The sequence below is a fragment of the Hippoglossus hippoglossus genome, chromosome 1 (genome assembly GCF_009819705.1).
Source record: "Hippoglossus hippoglossus isolate fHipHip1 chromosome 1, fHipHip1.pri, whole genome shotgun sequence".
NCBI lineage: Eukaryota > Metazoa > Chordata > Actinopteri > Pleuronectiformes > Pleuronectidae > Hippoglossus > Hippoglossus hippoglossus.
The window spans coordinates 24,330,927-24,349,339 of NC_047151.1; the positions used below are offsets into that span (position 1 = coordinate 24,330,927).

General features: G+C 46.3%; 2 protein-coding genes across 3 annotated transcripts; both read left to right on the forward strand.

Annotated features, from left to right (window-relative positions):
- The first annotated feature begins 897 nt into the window (after positions 1–897).
- Positions 898–9,751, forward strand: si:ch211-14k19.8 (mucin-5AC). 2 transcript variants are annotated; one of them, XM_034599408.1, is made up of 11 exons: positions 898–1,437; positions 1,946–2,314; positions 2,674–4,497; positions 4,569–4,657; positions 4,760–4,818; positions 5,658–5,821; positions 6,671–6,836; positions 6,944–7,135; positions 8,873–9,094; positions 9,324–9,483; positions 9,575–9,751. In XM_034599408.1, exons 1-11 carry the CDS (start codon positions 1,395–1,397, stop codon positions 9,647–9,649), a joined length of 3,363 nt encoding a protein of 1,120 aa, XP_034455299.1. In that variant the 5' UTR covers positions 898–1,394; the 3' UTR covers positions 9,650–9,751. The 2 variants fall into 2 exon arrangements, with proteins under 2 accessions (XP_034455299.1, XP_034455289.1); XM_034599398.1 differs by having other exon boundaries at positions 1,226–1,437; positions 9,572–9,751.
- Positions 9,752–13,240: 3,489 nt separating this feature from the next.
- Positions 13,241–16,919, forward strand: actb1 (actin, beta 1). Its single transcript, XM_034599920.1, has 7 exons — positions 13,241–13,401; positions 14,266–14,391; positions 14,481–14,720; positions 15,211–15,457; positions 15,548–15,739; positions 15,846–16,027; positions 16,241–16,919. Exons 2-7 carry the CDS (start codon positions 14,269–14,271, stop codon positions 16,382–16,384), a joined length of 1,128 nt encoding a protein of 375 aa, XP_034455811.1. The 5' UTR covers positions 13,241–13,401; positions 14,266–14,268; the 3' UTR covers positions 16,385–16,919.
- Positions 16,920–18,413: the final 1,494 nt, after the last annotated feature.

An 18,413-nucleotide genomic window follows, 5' to 3' on the forward strand; every position in this document is an offset into this window, starting at 1 on the left:
CTTTGGCTAAAGGTGAACATCCTGTTTCATTACTCTCAACGTATCATACTGGATATGTTGCTGTGAGCAGATTTTCCACACAGGAAAAAATCGTGATGACTTTTGATCTGTCAGGTCAAAATTGCTGAACAAACTGAAATCCCAAATAATTGACCCTCTTACTTCAGTTGTTCTCGTTTAATAGCAACACACAGGGCCACTAGAATGACACTCAGCAGAGCACGTACCTCCACCGAGGGCATAACAGTCTTTATATAAAACATTTTAATTTACTAGACCCTGATTTTTATTGGGATTTGCATCAAATCACACACACTCATAAATATCTGTCCCCTAAACTGAACTCACGAAAAGGAAAGTGAAAGAAAACTTCCTGCATCTGCCTCGTGATCTGGTTCCTTAATTCCCAAAATTTCAAAAGAATAAATATATATATTAACTTCAATAATAATATTATTTTTTCCAGTTATGTTAAATACAAACCCTATTAATGCAGCCCACAGGCGGATCAGAGGAAAATATTTGGGGTTCACTAACAAAACAGCCATGGTAACAAGTGAACCAGGAATGAAGGTGTGCCTGTTTTAAAGGGGATAGATTTATGATTGGTCTTTCAAAGCATGTGACAGGTGTATATTGTTAATAATGTTATTTTTAAACCCCGCCGTACGGCAGTGAAGGTCAATGACAGAAAGGTGCCTGATGGTGAAGGTCTCAGATAAATTTACATCCCATAAAACCAAAACTTTGTATGGTGGTTCTTACATTCAGACATCAAGAAGCTCGTGCCCTCCTCTTTTATCAGGCCGGACTAGACTTTAAACAATTAGTTGGCCTGGAAGTCGGGTGTATGGTGTTGTGGGGGGGTCGGGGTGTCCAACAACAGATGTCTCCCCCTGGACAGTTTGATCCGGCCATGTCACTTGGTGGAGTGTCAGAGTGGCTAATGAACCGCCCCCGTCCTCGTCTCCGTCCCTCCTGTGGGTTATGGTTTTCCTGTGACACGTAAACGCTGTGCGTAAAGACGCATCTCCCGCAGCGCGCACCGGATTCCTCCCTTTGAATCCTCGGAGGTGCGGACAGTTTCAAACGGCCTGGAGCCTGGAGGCCGTGTCGAGGCCGAGGAAAGCTGTCTCCTCTGCCGCCTCCTACCCCCCCACACCCTGCGGGACGCGCTGCCTCACACACGTGCGGCTCATTACGCAGAGCTGACAGCGCCGAGGCTTCCGCTCCGAGGAGACGATGGAGGAGGGAAGTTCCTGACGCCTCTCCGCTTCAGTCTGGTCAGAAGTGCAGATCCGTCTGTCGCCGGTCGCCCGTGTGCTCACGTCGGAAAACTCGCATGGAGTTAGGATTAAACTGGTGTCCGACTCTGAAATGTCTCAGGATTGGAAATGCTGCTCCACGCCTGCCTGTTGCTTTTTATTATCACAACAGGTAACGACATCTGACTGTCACTGCACCACACAGCCTACGCGCTGTTGTTAAATTAACTTACTTTTTATTGGATTTAATGTTTGTCTGAAACTGCTCTTCTAGTATTTGGTACTTTAAAGTCACCACAGTGCTGCTTTGTGGGGGTTTCTGTGTAGAAGGTCAAGTTCTGTGGTAAAACTCAGTGTTTTAAATCAGACAATAAAAGACAAAAGAAAGAAAGGAGAACTACTTAAAACCCTTTGGTTTCATTTCTGTTTCTTATTTGTATCTTTGCAGATCGCTGACTAATGTGCAATCCTGTTACACTGTTATGTTAAACCTGTATATTTTATTTTTATTGCAATTAATACTTGTATATTTCCTTAAGCTTATATTGCATGAGAATTACATTATCCTATCTTAGATAATCCTCAAATTAATTAATCTCAGGATGAACTTTACACATCTTGTGTCCCATAAATGTTTAAATAATTAAACTGGGTGACATATACCTTTTCTTTCTCCTCAGATAAAACATTGGCCTTGTCGCCCCAGCGCTGTGGTGGAGAAGTCAGCCTGGACCAAGGGCCCGTTGGCCGCCTTAGTCTCACTGTACCTGGAATTATTAGTGACACCCACGGGCTCAACTCCTTGAACCAGCTTTCACTTTGCACCTGGATGATACGCATTCCTCCGGGTAGGACGTTACTTTTGAAGGCAGCAGGGTTGGAAGGTGACTCGAGCGTTTCGGTTCGATGTGTTTGGAACAAGAAAGCTCACGATCAGGTCCTGGAGAGCACGGGGACGGCTCGGCTCTCTGGCTGTGACGGAAACAAAGCCGCCCTCACTTGGACGGGAGCAGGAACCTCCTCCGATGTAATTCAGCTGTCCTATTATGGTGAGAAACTGTTTACGCAATAACCCAGTTTGCCTTATTGAGTCAGTGTGGCCCCACTTGCCTGCCCTTGCACCCCGATCACGAGAGTTTGATCTAATTGTCGTAATGACATTTTGAAGAGACTTGTTTTGGAGCTACTGGCCTTTGCTGGAAAAAAAGAGGAATGTTGTGGTTCCTCCTGTGGAAATGTATTGTTCAAAATGTGCTGCGAGCTGTAAATCTGTCAGTCGGAAAGTTCTTATCACGCTCGCTGTGGTGTGAGAGAGAGAGAGAGTGATGTTGTTTTGGTTTCCAGTCTGCCTCTGCTCACTCTGGCCCCCTCTCTGTTTTTTTTTTTTTGTTTGTTCCTGGTTATCCAGTCCAGGAAGATGAGAGGAATTCCTCGGAGGACCACACCAGCCCACATTCAGACGGAGACCTCCTACCCTGGTCTCCGACAGGAACCAGCTTTACAAGACGTGTTAGTGAAAAGGCGGTAAGAGGGACAGAGGGCGTCAGAGGTCACCGCTACGACGTTCTGGAGTGGAGTCCTGGGCCTCGGCCCGTGTCTGGTCCCTCCTCCCAGGGCAAGGGGCTGCTGCACCCCACGTCACCCCTGCAGGGACTCAGTGTGGCTCGGACGGGAACTCTCCCTCTTCCTGAGGAAAGACCGAACAATGGAGCGGATACATCTGGAGCCGCTCACCGCTCCGATGGGCCCATATCTGCGACACACCCCTATTTTCGCCACACAGACGCATCAAACACGGAAACAAACCCCAGCAACGAGCACGTTAGAACTCCGACCGATGCAACAGCCAGGCCCTCCAACACCTTACTTGGCACAGGCACATACAAATACACAACCAGTCTCGCACCTAAACACTCAGGTAAACATAAAACCACACAAGCTCACACCTCTCGATCCAGCTTCAACCATTTCCCGTCTCTCACTTCTTCTTTTCCTGAGCTACGTTCACTGACAACCTGGGAGAGTGCCACCGTCCCTGTCCCACGTGGTGCAGCAGTTAGTGGGACACCTGGAGAGATTCGGCCCCATTCCTGGAGAAGCCAGAGAAGCACAGACAGACTTAACTCTGATCAGACGTCCGGCATCACCTCGGACCCTTTAGAATCACCCACCGAACCTCCGCGGGATGACGCAAGCAGTGCACATACTTATAACGAACCCACGGGATCGTCCACATCCTCGCGGGCGCACGCTGAGACTCATCAGTCATCCGCCACCCACATCACAGAGTCGGACGCCGCCGTTGGCTCTGTGGCGGCGGCGTCATTCCAGCCCAACACAAGTCGATGGGGCTCGTTTGAATCCACCACGTCTGACGTTTCCAGTGGAGCTGCTGCGTTCGAGCCCTCTGACAAATTGGACAACGCGGTGAAGCTTCACATTTCCTCCACACAGAGTGAAACCAACTCTCCACAAAGCACAGAAGGCCTCACACACTCTCCTCACACGCCCTCTGCATTCACACAGACACTCACAGGAACAGAAAGCACACGGACAAATGTCACCGATGCAAACACAGTTCCCTCCTTTACCGAGGCCGAAGACGACACTGCGAGTCAAAACTCAGCCGCCACCGAAACCACCACTGAAACGTTTACACTGCGTCCCACTGACACACTCCCACAAGAAAACTCCCCCACAGATTCACCTGTTCCTCCTCTGCAGACCAGCACGTTCCCACATCAATCTGCACCTTCGTACACGCATACCACGATTTCTGGAAGTTCTCACGCAACTCGCACGCCCACGTCTCTCACCTCTGTCACTACGCCCACCGCGCACGCCGATGACGAAACCGAGCCTACATCCTCGACAATCAACTTTACACCCTCACACACACCTTTGCTGTCCTCCACTCACATCCCTGCTACGCATAAACAGCCCCACGGCTCCATTACTACTGCACAGTCGACTCTGTCCTCGCTCACCACTGCAAATTCAGATTACAGAGAAGTACAAGCAGAGGATGGGACCATGCAGCCGTTTCCCAGCAGCACAACCACACACACTCCCACAGCTGGAACACCGTGGCGACCTCCACCACGGACAACCCAGTATCCCAGTCAGGAGACCACCACCACGTCTGCCTTGACCTCCGCACCCACCTGGAGCTCCTCAACTAGTCCGACGCCCAAGTTCTACATTGTTCCAGACCAGCCTGCAACTGTGAAAGGTAATGTTTTCTTTGTGTTCTTCACAAAATCCAGACCTGTTGTAATGGATTTATTTGCTTGTTCCGTACAGGGGAGTCAATCGAGCTGCTGCTTCAGATGATTGTAGAAGAGTCCAGATCTGCTGCCCCCGCTGGTTTGGAGGAAGACACCACTGCCTGGGTGAGGGGCTGTGTAGACCCACACACACACTGGCATGCAGAATCATACTAATATACAGCTTTATTTAGTGTGACTAAAGTTCCTACTCCCTGTTTCTTTCAGATGGAGCCATATCTACAGAAAGCTCCAGGGTTCAGCAGGCTGCTGGGAGTTTGGAGCAGGTGAGGTGGTGCAGAGCCAAAGTGTGTCCCTCTCACGTGTTGCTTTTAAATTCAAGTTACGGAATTCAGCATTGGATTCTCTGAAAAATACTTGTGCTTGGCTCTGGAGTTGTCGATCCACCTCTTTGACCCAGGTGGAAATATCTCAACCGAACACTGGATCGAGTTTGTGACATGGTCATGGTGCCAGGAGGACCAATCAGAAGCTGTTTTCAGACACCGTCTCCTGAAAAATGTCTGGAAAGTTGTGCCCCGACATTTTTCAGAGTGTGCATATGAAGAACATCGTAGAATGTCCGAGTCAGACACTTTGTCCGGAACAGTCAGGCGAGGGGACCACACAGGAGGCAGGACCTGACGTATAAAGACGCCAGCATCAGCCCTTATCGTGCTCGATTCTTGTCTTCACAAGTTGACATCTTCATCGGTGTCTTCTACATATATGGCTCTTCTTTTTCATCTTAAGATATTTGTGTTCTTCTAGTTTTGCGTCCGTAGCGTGTCTGAAACCTCATCAACACGCCCACTCGCTCACTGTAAAATTTCCAGACACTTTCCGGACGTATTCTCAAGTGGACTCACTGACATTTTTCCGGGGGCCTGGCAGGAAAAGGTCTGAAAATGTCTTGAGCACCTGACTTGGACATTTACGTTCTCACACACAGACCCTACGGACACTTTCAGAAAAATGTCCGGACTTCAGTGCATGTCTGAAAGCAGCTGTCAGCAGGTCAAACTTATCACAAAATTCTGTGAATGAATGAGTGATGAATTGAATTGGCACAAAATGTGCTTGGCGGCTGCTGGCGGGTGAATGTACCGTTCTGCTGTCGTTCCAGTGGTCACGCGGTGCAGAGTTTGGTGGAGTTTAAAACCAGTGGAGCTCTGCAGTGGCTCGGGGAGACGGGCCCCACGTCGCTGCTGGAGCGGACGGGACTCGCTCAGGCTGCTCGTGAGGGGAGGTGGTTCAGATCGTCCAGGATAACCAACGTCACGCTGGGAGGTGAGACCCTGCTGAGGCGCCTACTTACTTCTATTACAGCTTCTTTTGGGGCAACCTGGCTACTGAGTCCAGACAGAGATGTTTGCTTCATGCATTTCTCCACCTCTCTTCCCTGATTTCCTTTCATTTATCTAGTGACCGAACATACTTAAACTGCCAGGTTAGCTCTTAACCACAGTGGTTTCATTTACCTGGGAGGAAATTCCATTCTTAACCCACTTACTCAATAAACCCAGTTACAGGAAAACTAATGTAGACGTCATAACAATGTTAGATTGACTCACTTAATCTCATCATCCAATTGTGATAAATCTGATGAGTAATCTTGGCTTCCTCTGACATTAAACTATTACTATGGAATGTGTTCATCGTGCTCCTTTCACTTTCTGTGTTTGCCGTGTGCACATTCACAATAACTCAAGGGGGGGGTCTGCATTCTGATGTTGTCAGAACACGTGACGTGAGGAATAAACCATCCTCAGTCATTTCTTTTACTGTTTACTGGTGGATTCATAGGTTGGAAGATAGAATTACTGTCACGTGTGCTTGCAAGGTCTCACAGCATTTTACTAAAAAGACGTCCAAAACCTGTATTCATTATTTTATTTACTTATTTCCTGGAACACATGCCCCATCATCTGCAATGTGTTTTAACATCGACATGCAAGCAGACATATTTAAAGGGTTATGTCGATACTATTATCAATATATGCTTCTGTACAGTCAACACATATTGATTAGGGTTAGAGGGGCAGAGAACCACAGACAGACAGGAAGGGGACATCGCAAACACAGAATTGAAAACATAGAATGAAACGGACCTTTTCCTTTGACCCCTCTGCCCTCCAGGTCTGCAGGGGGACGTGTGTGACTGGTTGCTGCAGTGCCCCTCAGGCTACAGATGTGTTTACCAGCCCGGCATTGCAAACTATAACTGTTCGTCTGTCTGTCGCTTTGACCACTGCCACAACCACGGCATCTGCACGCACCATCCAGGACAACTTCCAGTGTGCCGGTGAGAACACAACACACACACACACACATGCATACAGGGGTGCACTTACTTGTACACTAATGAACCACCTAAGAAAATGTGCGTGTATCTGTGTTTCTGTGGATTAGCTGCCTGGTAGGAGAGGACTTCTGGTACATGGGTCAGCGGTGCGACGTGAGGATGACTCGAGCGCGCCTCGTGGGCGCATGTCTTGCCGTCCTGCTCATCATGGTGACAGTCATCAGCGTTTTGGCCTTTTTGGCAGTGCGGCGCTACCGAGCCATTCTGATCCAGGCCAAAGTCGACCAGACCCGCAGCAGGTACACACTCGCTCACAGATGTGTACATGTACATATTATAACAACACTCAAGAACAACATTTGTCATGTGTTTGATAACATTTGCAGACATCATTACCGGAAATGAAATTCTTCCAACATGCAACCTACAATACAAAGATTAATATATACAATGGGTAATATTTCACACAGGGTTTCACATGTATGATGTAAAGCCAATGAGGGTTGAAAAGGCCTACATTTATTTATTTATTGGTACTTACTTGTCCAAGTACTAAATAACAATCATTTCTGTTCAGGTAAGCAGTATAAAATAGGTGGATTTAAAAGAAGTTCCTTGAAGTCTTTGTTAAAAGGTTTCAAACCTTTGACCTTATGATTGACCCAATAAGAGCTGATGAGCTTCCTAGATCCAGTTGCACCTGCTGCAGGTCTGATGGTTCTGATTAAAGCATTGAAAATCCTCCTCCGAGCATAAAACACTGTTACAAAAACCCCACTTTTAGTTTATTAGTGCACAATTCTTCCCAACATACCACAGAATTAATACAAAAACAGAGCAGTGCAATGTTTTTTTTAAGTATCGATATAACACACATCTTAACAAATATGGTAAAAATAATTATGCATTTTACAAAACATGGCTTCAAATGACTTGTGGGAGATCGTGTGTTTCATCCAGGAAGGTAAAACCACAGAGATGGTGCATGTACAGTAGATGTAATTACATCAAAGTCCACTAGGTGTCATAGTCTTGCTGTCGAAAACTCTCACTGAAGATGAGAGCTGAGCTGATCAGATATGCGATGGAGTAAAAAGTGACGGAAAATAAATCTACTTTAAAGGTAAAGTTGGTCATTTGTATGTGAAACACTATTTTATCTTATTTGTTGAAATCCTCTTCACGTCTCGAAAGCCATTAATAAATGAAACCATCTGAAAAGAAAGAAAAAAAGCAGATGTCTGTCGGAGGACTTTAATAATCAAGATCAATCATTTCATTCTGACCTGTCTGTCACTAACCGCCCTGCCGGCCTGCGCTCACCCACATGACCAAAGGGCGGCTGCTGGTGAGGGGAATGTTTCCTTGGCACTCTTTAGGGACAGTGATACCCAACATTTGTCAGTTGAATGCCGCAGCGTATCTGGATGTGCACCAGTTATCAGATGTTAACCAGTTATCAGATATGAATCCAGTTGTACACCTCTGGAATGTGGTGGAACAGGATATTGACAGTGTAAACGTGCAGCTGAGAAATTTATGTTGTGCAGTTATGATCAAGTTTCCTCGGACATCTTGTGGAATCCATGTCACAAGGAAGTTAGGCTTTTTACGCAGGCCCTGCCCAGTAAGTATAGTGTACTTATAAAGTGCTGGTTGAGTACATACAATACTCTCATGTCTTCATTGCCCGTGAATCTTTCTTCACTGATCTTGAACAATATTGACAAAGAACCCTTTAATTGATGGGGTAAAATGGGGTGAAACGTCGTGATTGACAGTTGAGACTGACAGGAATCGATTAATCAAGAGCTTGATTGAATTTAAAGGAACTATGGTGCGTGGGTACACATTCTACTGAGGGCCCTTCTAGTTGAGGATAGTTCTTTATGACTCTGGCTGTATGTCGTCAGGCTGCAGAATGATTATGGGATAATTCAGATCCCTCCCTTTAATACACAGCCAGTTATTTCAACTATAATCTAGATATTGTGAGTCTTTAATATTCAACCCTCATTATGATCTGCTGTGTTTAGTTATCGCAGGTTCAACCACTTTGATGAGCTGTCGGGTCGGTTCTGGTTGCGCTCGTGGGCGGGATCTGCGGACTCGATGGACAATCCTGCGTTCACGCGGTCCGATGAGTTACTGCACCTCCGGGCGCTCGACCGCCCCTGCTGCTACCATGACGACACGCTGTCACTGGCTTCCACCTGCCCCAGCCACGGAACACGCATCAATACCATTTACCCACACAGGTACACAACGCACTGACTTACACACAAACACACACACACACACATTCAGTATTACACATAAAAAACGTCCAATGTAGGAGACATTATATCAGAATAATCACTAATGACAATCCTTTCTCTCTCCTGATCTTTATCTTATGTTACTCTTGATAAAAATGTAAATGTGTAAACGTATTGATGCTCATTCAGACACTGTCATCCAACCTCTGGCTCTGTGTATCACCTGCAGCTCCCAGTATGCTTGGAGGGGGAGTGAAATGAGTATGGGAGAAGGTGTGTTGGACTCGGGAAAGGCCAGTGACCTCTCCATCTGTAGCTGGCCTGTGGAACCCATCCACTGGACTCCACTCCCACTCCTGCAGCAGCTGGCCTCCCACAGGACGCCCACGGTGAGCGCTGGGTTTCATGTGTGCGCTCGAAAGGGATGTAATTGGTTTCATTATGTGATTATGTGGTGTTGTTGTTCCCGTATGAAAGCAGGTGCGGGTTTCCAGGCCACGGTCGTACTGTGAAGGCATGGAGCTGGTAGACCTGGGGAAGAGCTGGACTGCCTGACTACACGTGGAGAATCTGTCCGGACACTGGTATCTGCAGCTCATTTTGATATCCTACTGCTCAAATGTTCTTTTGTAATAAAAAAATTGTGAAACAACAAGAGTAAATGTGTATGTGTATATTTTTTAATTAAATATTTTGTATATGTTTCTGAAAATTGGGATACACAGACATATGGAGGCTGGAAACTGGGGAAATCTTCTGAATTTACCTGAATGTTGAAGAATTCCTGTAAGATACAATCATCCGTCCACTATCCAGCTTTATTCATTAATCCATGAACTATTCCCTGGAAAAACAGCAAATTTTGATAAAAATCTCACAAAATTAAAGAAAATCCTGGATCTGGATCCACACCAAGAGTTTATGGATCTTTTGACCAAGTCTCATTCTAATTCGTCCAGGAGGTTTTGCCTAATCTTGCTTAAAACAAACAAGCATGCAAACCAACCGACAGAAATGGACAGGGTTGAAAAGATCATCTCCCTGGCAGAGGTAATAAAGAAAACCAATTCAAATTTAATTGTCTGAGAATAATGCAAGCTTTAGGCCTGTGGGATCAATGTCTTTTGTTCTCTCCACAATTTCTCGGAGAAGTTCCAGTCAGAACTAGATCACAAGCAAAGCAGACGACTGTCCAGTGGTCTCAGACCCCCGGGAGCCCCTGAGGCCCTGGTTGTTGTTTGTACACAATTTGAGTGGACGTTACTCATGGGCCCTGTTTTACAGAGGGGCCCAGTGTTAAATTCTACTTATGAGAGTTTATTGAATGTCCAAAACCAAGTCGTCCGCCCCTGAAACCCCCCGAACAGGTTAATCATTGTTCAGGAAAACTCACATTTTTAACCACATGCTGCTTGGGCGTGTTTATTTTGGACTGAAACGGTCACAGCAAATGATCTGAGAGGCAAGGGGGGGGGGGGTCATGTGGTTACAGACAGTCAGAGCTGTATCTGGGAATAATCCACAGAATCGCACACTGTGCAGAGACCTGACAATTGGTTGGAGAATTGAGGTATATTTTTTGACACAGGATTTCCTCTGTACAAATTACTGTCTTGTAATATTACATTACCGACAGCATTGCACATATCATCCTTCCTTCCCCTCTTCCTCTCTCTCGCCACACCTCCTCTCGGTGTCTGTGTATGAAACTCGACAGGAATGCGATGCCTTAACTGACTGAGAAAGACCGGTAGGGAGCGAAACGGGCAAATATGTGCACTGACCTCACACTGCACTCCTATAACTGTCCCTATCCTGGGAAAACCAAGAGAGGAGATGTTGATTCAGGGGCGAGGAGCAATGTGGCAAATAAATGAAACAAAGTGAATGTGATTGAAAGAGAACGAGAGAGAGCTGGAGATAGGAAGATGGATGAGAGGAAAGTGGACTAAAGCTACCTGCTAGCTTCTTCCATATACGGTCTGAGTCAGAGCCGAGAGCCAGGCCTGTGAGATTCTCTCTGACTGTGCTAGTGAGCAATGCAGGGAGGGAGCTCGCGCGTGTGTGTGTGTGTGTGTGTGTGAGAGAGAGACTGTGTGTGTGTGTGTGTGTGTGTGTGTGTGTGTGTGTGTGTGTGTGTGTTAGTGTGTGAGAGAATGTGTGTGTGTGTGTTGTAATGCATGCATGACTCAGGCACGCTGACAAGTTTTGAAACATCTTGAGCAATGGTATGAGTGTGCAGAGGAAACAATGGGGACTTATTGTCAGGGAGGAGTTGGTGAGAATAAAGTTTGAAAAAAAAAGAAAGAATAAATTAATTTAAACATAAATCTGTGTGTGAGTTAAGAATGCAAAAAAAAAAAAGAAGCACATTAATTCCTGTAAACACACACACACCCACACCCACCCATCACACTCACACACCCTTTAAAAGGGAGATTCATTCATTTCCTCAGAATGGTCACATGACCTGAGCAGTGCATTCTCTCCCCCCATGTGACTTGCTCCAATATCTCCTTATATGGACGTCATCCAAAGGAACTCTTAAAGGGATGGTTGTCCTGCTTGGTGTGCGTGTGAGTGTGTGTGTGTGTGTGTGTGTGTGTGCGATCCTGCCTGTCTGAAAAGCCAGTCTTATCAGCCTCTTCTCTGCTGTCCTTAGCTGCTCCACACCTAAGGACATATGTGCATGTGCACCATAGGTCTGTGTGGTCACTTCCTGCGTGCACCTGCACTATTGAGGCTCCGGGAAGCCGACTTCCTGTCTCTTTTTGGCGATCCAGCTCCCACATATATCCTTATTAGGAGCACGTAGAGCCAGTGAGAATTCCTGGTGTAAGTTTATGATTCTTTGTCCGGTGCCCTTATTGAGTCGAAGCAGCGCCCCGACCCACCCTCTGAGTCTCCGGCCAAATTCTAACGTTGGCTTTGCACCGAGAGTCTCCCGAAGAAGTGTGCGTCCTTAAGGGTTAACGGAAACATCTTAACAAATTTCTCAGGTTGGAGAGATTCTGTGCGTGGAGTTGTGTGGCATATGTGGGTGTGGGCAGGCGCGTACGTATATGATGATGTATCAGGTAGATGAGTCACATTTGGGTACAACGCTGTCACAACAGGCCTCAGTTTTATTTCGACACCAATTAGAAGTGTGAGGAAGTTGTGACACACCTTTTTGTTACAGGTCAAGTGAGGTTAATCTGACCCCCCCCACTCACTCACTTTAAGATAATCAGATAGGTGATGAGAGATAAGAGATTCACACCCACTCAAATGTTTGCTGTAAACATATCTCAGCTTGACCACACACATGTCACTGTCAACGCGCGCTCTGTGTGTGTGTGTGTGTGTGTGTGTGTGTGTGTGCGCCAAGGGCAGAGGTGTCAGTTGAAGTGTTAACGCTGCTGTCAGTGCCCCTGAGATTATCACCCCATGTCCTGGCTTCACCTGCCAAAAGTGTCTGTGATGAATAAATGAATTTGCACCTTGCAGCAAATGCATGACGAGGGGTTGAGTCTTGAACCAGTTGATTTTCTGAATCCCCTTCCTCCATGAACAGTGGACGTGTTTGATCATCATCCAATGCACAGAAAGAAGACCAGAAGAAATTAGCGTGGGCTTATCGTATCAAATACAAAAATAAAAAACAATAACTTTATTATTTGTATAGGACACCTTTAAAACAGCAAAACCAAAACATCAAAGGCACTAAGTTAAATACCACAGTGTCATTTCAAAATCAAAGACATTGGACAAATAGAATAAAAAAAATGGAGGCTCCTTCCCAGTATGGTGTCAGGGATTAAAACTAATACCAGTGAATTAGTATCAGCTCAACCAGAAAACCACAGACTTCTTACAGACATATTTATTCTTGCTCAAGGGCCATGTTGTGTTCTGAGTTCTGCTCGCCTCGCCCACATGTGTCACACACACACTTAGTCGCCATTAGTAATCGAATTAATCGCGAACAAACAGCAAGAATCGATCGATCACCGAACACGCCCCGTATCGATCGGTGTTTGATAGTAAAGTAGAGGCTCTACTTTTCACGCCAGCCCGTCCCGTCGGCGCGCAGGGCGGTCGTCATCCGCATTTACGCCACGCCCAGCGGACGCGGCGGGACCAATGGGAGGCCGCCGTGCGGAAAGTTCTCCTTTTATGGCGCGGGGCTGCAGCACGAGCGCTGATAAAGCGAAGCGGCTCCTCGGCCTCCGTCGCAGTCGAGATCAGACATTACACGGAGCCGCATCTTTTAGCGCTTTCCCGCACAGACCTGCTCCAGAACCCGCAAACCAACCCGCACACAGGTAAGACCCCCGCACACACCGACACGGAAGCTACTCTGATTAATGTGTAGTTTAAATGTGCTTGTTTGAGCTGCGTTCATTCATGCCGAGAAGTTATGATGCGTTTTCTGTGCGACTCGTCAACTTTTAAAAACCCACCTCGTTCATTCATTCATGTTGTTGTGTTCCTGCTCCGTCGCTCCACCGTTTCTTTATTAGTTTAAAGGGTTCGCGGTGTGATTGTGTGTTTGAACCGGGGGCTGGTGCGGATTTAACCCGGGTGCTCCCGAGCTGTCACCGCAGAACAGATCACACTGACCCGTGTAAGAAGATGCTCTGGCACCGGCTACACACACACACACACACACACACAGAGAGAGAGAGAAGGATGAAGGGAGATTAGTCGGATTAAAGTTAAAACCACTTAAACTGTAGGTGGAAGCGTAACAAGAGGTTATGGTGACATTGGCATAAAACGATAATGTCAGTCAAACCGTTCTTCCAAATAACCCTTATGGTAACGACATGACTGTTTCTGATGGAAGTTCATTCATCACAACCGTCAGTGGTTGGTCGGTCGGTCGTGAAAGGGAGTGGCCGGGCGGTCAGTGTTAGGACACGGGGCGGTTTCACTGGGGGGGCCACCGCCTCTCCAGCTGCCCCTTGTTTTTCCTTATATGGCCATGACCAGACCGAGGGAGAATCAGCCTTTTGTCTCTCGGCTCTGGATCCGAGCTGGAGCCTGCGCCACTGCGACATCCAGCGTCCACTCCCCCCAACGGTAGGGGTTCAAACCGGTTTGCCAGATGTGAGGCGTCACTGTCACAGAGCATCAGTGTTTAACAATCCCCTCCTCTGTCTCCCTCCTCCTCCTCCTCTGTTCAGAAAATGGAAGAAGAAATCGCCGCCCTCGTCGTGGACAATGGCTCCGGTATGTGCAAAGCTGGCTTTGCAGGAGACGACGCTCCCCGCGCCGTGTTCCCCTCCATTGTTGGCCGTCCCAGGCATCAGGTACACAGCTTCCCCTAAACACAATACAAATCCAAAACCTTGAATAACCTACAATTTTGTACGTACTCACACTCTTCTTTGCTTCCCAGGGTGTGATGGTTGGAATGGGCCAGAAAGACAGCTATGTTGGTGATGAGGCACAGAGCAAAAGGGGAATCCTGACCCTGAAGTACCCCATTGAGCACGGTATCGTCACCAACTGGGACGACATGGAGAAGATCTGGCATCACACCTTCTACAACGAGCTGAGAGTTGCCCCAGAGGAGCACCCAGTCCTGCTCACAGAGGCCCCCCTGAACCCCAAAGCCAACAGGGAAAAGATGACCCAGGTAATATTGGCTTGATGCACTCAGCTCACCTGCAGGGCCGAACAACGGGAAACCATGTTGTCGCCCAGCAGTTTCTTCTTCTTCTTCTCAATCCATTTCCTTCCTTGCTGCTCCTTCAATCTCCAGGTTTCTTCCTTCCTGTGCTGATCTTTTCACATCTGCGGATGCTTCAGGTCTTTATCTCTCTGCTTCAGGAATGATAATCTGCAGCATGGTCACTGCTGTGTTTCAGATTAGGGCTTGTGTTGAAATATATGATAAGCATCTAACCACACTCTGGTGACTGCATGATGCAACAGATGGTAGAGCGGGTTGTGGCACTCCATCTTGTACAGTTAACATGATCAAACTAATGGGTTATGAGTGGTGTTAATCTTCAAAACCCAACGGCTCCTGTTCTGTGCCCTTGATCTGACTACACTAACCAATACCAGTTTACTTTTACTCAGTTCATTGACTCATCCTTTTTTCCTTTCTCCCTCTCCTCCAGATCATGTTTGAGACCTTCAACACTCCTGCCATGTACGTGGCCATCCAGGCTGTGCTGTCCCTGTACGCCTCCGGTCGTACCACTGGTATCGTCATGGACTCTGGAGATGGTGTCACCCACACAGTGCCCATCTACGAGGGCTACGCCCTGCCCCACGCCATCCTCAGGTTGGACCTCGCTGGCAGGGACCTGACAGACTACCTCATGAAGATCCTGACTGAGAGGGGCTACAGCTTCACCACCACAGGTGAGCAGCGCACCATGTTTTCAAAGCAAGCTGATATTCAAAGCTAAAGAAACAAATCATGATGATGATTATCTTTTTCTTCTCTCTCAGCCGAGCGTGAGATTGTGCGTGACATCAAGGAGAAGCTGTGTTACGTTGCTCTGGACTTTGAGCAGGAAATGGGAACTGCTGCCTCCTCTTCATCCCTGGAGAAGAGCTACGAGCTGCCCGACGGACAGGTCATCACCATTGGAAACGAGCGGTTCCGTTGTCCCGAGGCCCTCTTCCAGCCGTCATTCCTTGGTAATTAACATCATGGCAATGCCACTTACAGAAGATGAGACTTGAATTTCAAACGCTGACACAACATGCATTTACCTCCGTTTGACTGAACGCCTTCTTTTCATAGGAATGGAATCTTGCGGTATCCATGAAACTACCTTCAACAGCATCATGAAGTGTGATGTGGACATCCGTAAGGACCTGTACGCCAACACTGTGATGTCTGGAGGAACCACCATGTACCCTGGCATTGCTGACCGCATGCAGAAGGAAATCACCTCCTTGGCTCCCACCACCATGAAGATCAAGGTAAAACTCGTCGCTGGTGCACATCCCCCGAGGCAATGATGCAAAAAATGTTAAAGGCTCTTTACTCTCTACTGCCCCTTAGTGGACAAACTGTGTAAATGCAATATTCAATGTCTTGCTTTCCCTTTCCTACTGCATTTAATTGTAGACTTAAATACTTACAGGAAGTACAATTATGGTATTTCTAACCTATTTCTATTTTCGTCCCTGCAGATCATTGCTCCCCCAGAGAGGAAGTACTCTGTCTGGATCGGAGGCTCCATCCTGGCCTCTCTGTCCACCTTCCAGCAGATGTGGATCAGCAAGCAGGAGTATGATGAGTCCGGCCCCAGCATTGTCCACAGGAAGTGCTTCTAAACAGACAGTCCCCCCCACTCCTCCCCAAAACACACTGCTACAAACCCAAACGACGGGCTCTGCATACATGCCTACACCAACACACTGGTGTATGCTGAGCCCAAGACACCTCTTCCATTTCCCTCATCACTATGGCTATGGCACCATGCCCCCTGATGGGGAGAAACTCTGCTGGAAGTACAGAGCGTCCCAGGCGGTGTGAATGTGTGAGGAACATGATGTTCATTGTTGTGTTTGTGTAGGTCATTCCAGATGTCTGTGTTCACCATCTTATTTGCCTCTATGAAGGTTTATTCTCTGGTTGGGGCCGCTGCCCAGAAGGCCTGTAGTATTGCTTAATATGTAAATTATATAATCTGAAACTTGTTTTGATTTTTGTACTTTCAGCCTTAAACAATACTTGGTCCAGTTTGTGTTTGTCATTATGCAAAAGACAAAGCTTCTGCCTTGTATGGAGGTGTAAGGTTTGTGCATGGGGCTCCAAGCCTCTTGGTGTTCACAACAACCCAATAAAGCGCACATGTCTGAGATTCCAGTCTGTCTACTTGGTCTTCTTCACGTCACTACTCATGAATTAAATTAACTTTATTGTCCCATGTAACTGCACGAATGTTATAATCAAGGGTCGGCCCATAGACTCTATATCAAATTATTTTCTATTATGGTTGGACATATGTTGCATTATAGACTGCAAATTAAAAGATTGACACATTAAAGTATAGAATCTGGGTATTAATGGCAGTTTTGTCTTACAACTGTAACAATGGGGCTTTCATAGAAGAAATGACATCACAGTAGGTGATGTCACTGATGGCTGAACTCCAGTAGAGTTTCAGACCCTGTATTGTGCCTGCTGGCTCACTGTCAAGATGAGGACAACTGTAAAGAGAGCCAAGGGAAATACAAGGACAGCTGTGTATGTCACGTCAAAATGCACTAAGTCGTTTTCTTATTTAAATCTATCATTTAAATATTAAAGGCATCAGAGTATTTGAACTACTACAGAATTCCATAAATTCCTTGATCTCAAAATGTAATGAACCCATAACTTTCAATGTCAGCGAGGACATTTTAACCCTGGTATATTTTACCCATCCTGACCTTCAACATCTCATCTTAGTACAATGCCCTCACTACCAAACAAAACTCACCTATATAAATCAGGCCAGCAAAATACCTGGTTCACCCCAAACAGCCCTATCTGAACTGTGCACTCAGTGATCAGGAAAGCCATCCTGGACCCATCTCTCCCCCTCCACCAGTCCTTCCAGTTACTGCCATCAGGCAGATGTTACCAAGTCCCACTGGCCCTGAAAAACATCTGCCACAAATCTTTCATTCCCTCTGCAATAACCACTCAACAATTTAAAATGGACACTGCACTTCAACCTGTTTTTGACAGTTGCTGTTTCTAACAGCTCCTTATGTGTCTATTTTAGAAGTTGGTTTAGATGTGTTTTAAATTTAACTTGTGAGCATTCCTGAGCCATATTTTTAAATATGTACTGTGTTGTCAATTGTGAATTATGTTTTGAGCATGTCAAAGAGAATTTATGTCATTTGGATGGACAAAGTTGATCTATCTCTACCCTCAAGATACTACTGCAGTAGTAGTTTTAAATGTTTAAAAAAAAAAGTTTTAATTCAAAGAGTCAAAGAAAATTATTAACTGACTAATCACAGTTATTTGTAGAGCCCATATTCACAAATTAAAATTCCCTTGAGGCTTAACAAGGTGGCACATCCTCTGAACTTAACCCTTAACATGGGCTAGGAAAAACAACCACAGAACAACATTTTAAAAGGAAAAAAGTAGAAAACCAGAGAGTCTCATGTGAGGGATTCTTCTTATAGGATGGAGAGAAATGCAATAGATGTAACATTTACATTCATGTGAAAGACAACGTTTAACATAAGTGTATCAACACTTGGACACCCAGGCCAGGGCAAGCTTTACTGCCACCTTGTGTTGTACTCTAAAGACAGATTATAAAATGTTTAATTAGAGTACCATCATGTACACAACTAA

Coding starts and splice junctions, on each gene's coding strand:
- actb1 (XM_034599920.1), top strand. CDS start 14,269: ATGGAAGAAGAAATCGCCGCCCTCGTCGTGGACAATGGCTCCGGTATG. Junction 15,458..15,547: donor CTACAGCTTCACCACCACAG/GTGAGCAGCGCA, acceptor CTTCTCTCTCAG/CCGAGCGTGAGATTGTGCGT. Junction 16,028..16,240: donor CCACCACCATGAAGATCAAG/GTAAAACTCGTC, acceptor TCGTCCCTGCAG/ATCATTGCTCCCCCAGAGAG.
- si:ch211-14k19.8 (XM_034599398.1), top strand. CDS start 1,395: ATGCTGCTCCACGCCTGCCTGTTGCTTTTTATTATCACAACAG. Junction 1,438..1,945: donor GCTTTTTATTATCACAACAG/GTAACGACATCT, acceptor CTTTCTCCTCAG/ATAAAACATTGGCCTTGTCG. Junction 4,658..4,759: donor AGGAAGACACCACTGCCTGG/GTGAGGGGCTGT, acceptor TGTTTCTTTCAG/ATGGAGCCATATCTACAGAA.